General features: G+C 34.2%; 1 protein-coding gene across 1 annotated transcript; it reads right to left on the bottom strand.

Moving 5' to 3' along the window:
- Nucleotides 1–1091: 1091 nt before the first annotated feature.
- LOC139516425 (transcription intermediary factor 1-beta-like) lies at nucleotides 1092–3561 on the bottom strand. The gene has a single exon (XM_071306529.1). The coding sequence runs from the start codon at nucleotides 3505–3507 to the stop codon at nucleotides 1606–1608; it is 1902 nt and encodes a 633-aa protein (XP_071162630.1). The 5' UTR covers nucleotides 3508–3561; the 3' UTR covers nucleotides 1092–1605.
- Nucleotides 3562–5444: the final 1883 nt, after the last annotated feature.

Here is a 5444-nt window from a genome sequence, read left to right as displayed (position 1 = left end):
AAAATGTTAACCCGCCATATTTCCTAAGTGTCTGTCCCAAGACGGAAGCCGTGATTCAGTAGTTGTCCTTTGTCTATTACGTTTGTTTTTCGTGAAATGCCTTAGGTTACATACAGTCATTGGTATTCTTATATCTGCATCATTTGTTTTCTGGTGAATGTTTGTCTCAGTTGCAATCAAACCCTATCTCCGTATGTTTATATCATGGTAAATTGTAAATGTATTGGAGGTTGTTTTGTTTTGGTGGTTCATGGTTCATTTTTTTCTTCTTTTAATATTGATATTTTGAAAATTTCAGATTGCAGATCTGTGTATCGTTGCTTCTTGATATATTCATATCTTTTTAGGAAGATGAACCAGAACTTTGCCTGCTTTTCGGTAATTATGTTCATGGGTGGAAGTCTCATCTGCATTTACACTATACCTCCCTCTTTTTTTTTTATTTTATTTTCGTTAGCAAATAACAGCAGAGTAAATTCCAAATGATAAAAATAACTATGAATTCAACTGTATCTGAATCGAAAAATAAAAACCAGGATACCTAAGCTTTCATCAGATATGTGTGTTTCATTAAATCAAATTAGCACATTTCGTGTAGAACAGATCATACAACTCTTATTCAATAAAACTAGTTTCATAGAACAGATATAATCGGGATGCTTGAATTTTTACATTCTTATTGTTTGTAGATCTACGAATCAACGATCGACATTATTAGAATGAATATCTGCGTCGCAGATGATTACAGAAATGTTTCACTGTTCATAACCTATTACTATAACAAACTCGATGGGTGTTTTACGTGTAGCAGAAACAGCTTATTATACTGAAGCATTTTTGTAGCTATTTTTTTAATTCCATACACCCGTTTGCGGACTTTTGTTTGTATCTAAACTTTTTTTATATCTTGTTTTTCTCTTCTTCGCTGGCTTTTATAACGTAGTTGGTTTTTTTTTTCGTAATCAGTCCTGTCATATTAAGATTCAACCGGGAAGTATAGTGACTCATTGTATGGCTAAAGACAAAAAAAAGAAGACTTTTATATATTAATGCAGTTAGATGGCAGTAAATGTACATATAGTTCAAGTTCCTAAATAGTGCAAAGCAATTACAATAAAAGTTAAACCGAAAACAAATGGTAATTCCAAACAAATGTTCTATATTCAATTCGAAGAATGTCACTGTAAATGCACAGCATCCGTACAGCTGGACCGCTAGTATCCAATTGATCATCCGCATAGATACAAATTGCGTAATATTACTTAATAATTGCATACCATTATAACAAAACGTCTATCTTACAACAGCTATACAAAGAGCAGAAATCATATTTACCAACGAAACTTACGGGTTTAAAGCTTTGCTATTGCTTCACGACAATGTAAAGGCAAACCTTCTTTTCAGTACCCAATTCAGTTCTTGTCACTATAAGACGATGTAGTGTTTATAACTTCACTGATAATTATATTCTTTTTTAGTGTTACCGTCATCTGTCGTGTTCTGATGTTTTGTTATATACATTCCTCAAGTTGCTTAGGAACCCATTTGATTATGAAAAATATTACGATGACCTAAAAGAAGGAATCAAGAAAGGACCGTTGACTTTTATTGGTACGAATAAATATCGGTTTCCATAGTTTTATAATGATTATTATGACACGCCCACAATAAGCCACACTCATCAATACTAATAAAATGATATCTAGTGTTCAACAAGTTTCTTTGAAAAATTCCATTTTCCGATAAAATATCGATAAAATTGTTGTTGCAATCAGATACTAAAATATTTCCGTAATTATCCACAGCTATACCTTGGAATATTGCATTTGATCGTTTAAACGTCTCCAGAATGTGTCCATGTTTATTTGTTATTACAACAGTACTATTTTGTGAACTTGAAATAACAAGATTGCAGGTCCTAGTTTCTGCCATAAATATATCCGTACTGGTAAAAATGTCAGTAAACTTTAGGATTTGTATACTACACAAATCCTTGGTATTCTGAAGTTTGTTTTTTGGATCTGTGATTTTTATCTTGTTTTGAACACCTTCTTTTTCGGATACTTCACAGAATACTTTTTCCTCTTTATTATACACAAGCAAATTCCCATTTTGAATGAAACAACCGACCGATCCGTTATAAAAAGAAACTTTATACCCTTCTTGAAATTGCGAATTTACTTTCTTCACTGCCGACTGTCCAGTCCAGAACCATATCTCATCTGCAGACTTTCTAAGCATTCTTCTGCTTCCCTTCGGTGGTGCATAGGTAGAACGCACAGTTCCATCTTGACTAACTAGGCAGGCCAAACCCTCCTTGAATATCCACGCATTGTCGTTATTTACAGCAACAATATCTTTGATTGCGCATTTAGGAAGTTGAAAGCTATGTACCTTTTTCACTTTAGGAAACAATTCAGGAATAGGCAATTGTGTATATAAAGGTGTAATAACATTTGCCTTTGAAGCATTTATCTTTCCAAGCAAGTTTTCCACGGTAGCTTCAGTGAATTCATCACATTCATATTTCTGCACATGCAAACTCAATGGATTTAGAGTTTTGGTCAAGACTTTGTCAAGACGACCACCGATAATAAAAGCATCAACCATCAACTCTTTGTCTGTAGACCTGGCAATGAAATCCTCCGCTGTCTTGATGATACCAGCCAACGACAATTGTTCTGTTTCTATCTCATTCGAATACGTGTCAATCACTTTGATATCGATTTTTTTAGTGTTGTCGATTGTAGCTAAATGTTTGTTCGTCAATATATCGACGGTATTACAAAATACATCTTTAATGCTTGTAGCATGTGCCAATATATCTTTCTTTACTATGCTGCAATTCTTGTAATAATAGTTTTCTTCTTGTTTTACTCTCTCTGCAGTGTTCCCGATAACCGATATTCTTGATTTCAAGCTCGCTGTTCTGGCAAGTAACATTTTCTTTCTAGTCTGAACTAACTGTGATAGGTTCTGGACCTTGTGCAAACGATGGGCTTTTTCTGAACACTCACTACACAAAAAGGTGTTACAAGGTACGCAAAATAAAGTAATCTCTTTTCTATGTTCATTGCATTCGTTTATTGGATTTTCGTGGTGTTGTTTCGATTCATCTAATTTCAAGTCCTGAAGCGAGTGATTCTGAGACGCCTTAAGTTTCTTGTGGTAGTCGCGACAGTTCACGCATAAATCAATTTTACAATCTAGACATTTAGCTACAACATAATTCTCTTCCGAACATAATTCGCAGATGTCCATTAATTCATTGTCTCTGTGAGATGGTTCAACGTAGAAAGGATAAGTTTTTAAACCACTTACCCCATTGTCTGGTAGAGCTATTTGTGTCCTACATAACGGACACGTCAAATTATTATCATTCACATCCAGTTTTTCGAGACACGGTGTGCAAAAAGTATGGAAACATTCCAAGAGCCGCGGTTCTGTGTACGGAGACAAACAGATCCCACATTTTGAATCAATATCAGAATAGTTTCCCTGCGCCATGTAAAATCAATGTTGACGACAAACCCAAACAAGGAAGTTCGAGTTCATCTATATATAGATAAATTAATGTCTTTTCAAAAAGTTTAAATGGTTTTAAAACGCATAATGATGAAGGAATGATTTGTTCGGATAATTTATGAATCGGAAAGGGCGTTATTTGATTCTGATAAAGGATATTTCCCAGATAGCAAACATGTGTAGGCCAATGTTGGCATTCTGTTGGCAACTTTGTTGGGCCAACGTTGGAAAACTATGTTGGGCCAACTGTTATTTGGAGAGTGTTTGTTATCACTCGTGTTAAACGAACTGTTGCAGTGTAATGACTCTTTACAATAAAGAAACTATATTCAAAATGTATTTGTTTGTTTGGGCTGGTTAGATCTTTCCTCTACAAAGAAAATTCCTTATTGTTTTTCTTCCGTTTTTTCTTCCAACATTTTTTTGGCATGGCCTCCCCCCGTTTCTGTTGAAGTTATCAAGACCAAATATGAACCATAGATAGATCTCATCATGAAGTATTACCAGATGAGGCTGTGTAGGATTTCATCATCCCCTGTAGAAGTTATCTCTCTTTTATTGTTTTTTTTTCGACATGGCCCCCCTCGTTGTTTTTAAAGATATCATGACCTTATCTGAACAATAGGTAGATCTCATCATGATGTATTACCATATGAGGCTGCGTAAGATTTCATCATCCCCTTTGAGAGTTATGTCCCCTTGAAGCAATTTCTTTTATTTGCATTTTCTTTAAAAGTATCAATCGTAACTACTCGGCCATTCTCGCTACGCAGTACAATAGCTGTTATTTCTTCGTGCAACCAGAAAGGCCGAGTTGTTCCGATTGTAAAAGTATTAGAGATAGAATCAATTTAAAAATGGCAGCATGTACAAGAACAGATGGCAATGTTTATAAACATAAACAATTAATTTGTTACTAAGGCTTATAAGGAGTTATTTCCCTTTAAAAATTATAAATATTTAAAAAAAAATCTATTTCGAGAACCAGAAGTCATAGAGACTTGGAACCTTCACCAATAATCTTTAATTCATGTGACCTTTAATATCCCCCCAAGGTCAAAGGTCACCGAGTGCAAAAAAAAAAAAATACGCTGCAATTTCAAGCTTACATATTAGGAAAACGATAAGACTTTGTTGCATACATACAGCGTGTAAATTGTTCCTCTCGACGAGCTCTACATTTTATACAATAAGCCCAAAAATGTCCAACCGTCTGTTTAAAAGTTACAACGGGATGACTCTTAAAAGTATAGTTTTGTGTGTATATCTGTTTAAAGGTAACAGATATAAACTGCAAAGACGATCAGTAATTCAAGACCTTCAATTTGAGGTCAATGTCAGGTCATGATGAAATTTCACCTTCACCTTCACAGTATACAATGACCTTGACCTTGTGATATTTGAAAGGTCAAGTGGTCCTGAGTTGAATGGTGATAGTTCCATGTCTCTACGACTTCCGGTTCTTACGTTTGGTATTGCATCATATATTTGATGAATAATTGTGACCTTGGTGAACTTTGAAATTGTCTTTTTCTATAATGTTGTCCTTTAACTGTAGATCATTTATCAGTTAACAGATTTGAGATATCTATTGTCGTTTTAGAGATAATGCAGTTTGAAGTTTTGCGAGCGGAGGCATGTATTTCTGAATCAACAACAGGTTACCACTTAAAATGTTTAAGAAATTGAGAGGTTAACATAGTTATATATTTGACCAAATACCAAAAACATTCCATGGAAAAAAACCACCAAAAAATCAATTTGAAATTTTATAGTTTTGCATTGACTTTGCAAGTTTCATAACTTCTATTTATATAGTTGATATTGCATCATTATTTGCACTTTGTCAAATGGGGTCATCTGATATATCAAATTGAAGGTTTTGATAAACTCTACTTAAAAATGAAAATTTTAAACCC

Source organism: Mytilus edulis, chromosome 3, assembly GCF_963676685.1.
Source record: "Mytilus edulis chromosome 3, xbMytEdul2.2, whole genome shotgun sequence".
Lineage (NCBI taxonomy): Eukaryota > Metazoa > Mollusca > Bivalvia > Mytilida > Mytilidae > Mytilus > Mytilus edulis.
This window is presented reverse-complemented; position numbering and strand designations above follow the sequence as displayed.

What these genes read in the sequence shown, in the direction of transcription:
- LOC139516425 (XM_071306529.1), bottom strand. Translation starts at nt 3,507, where the DNA reads ATGGCGCAGGGAAACTATTCTGATATTGATTCAAAATGTGGGATCTGT.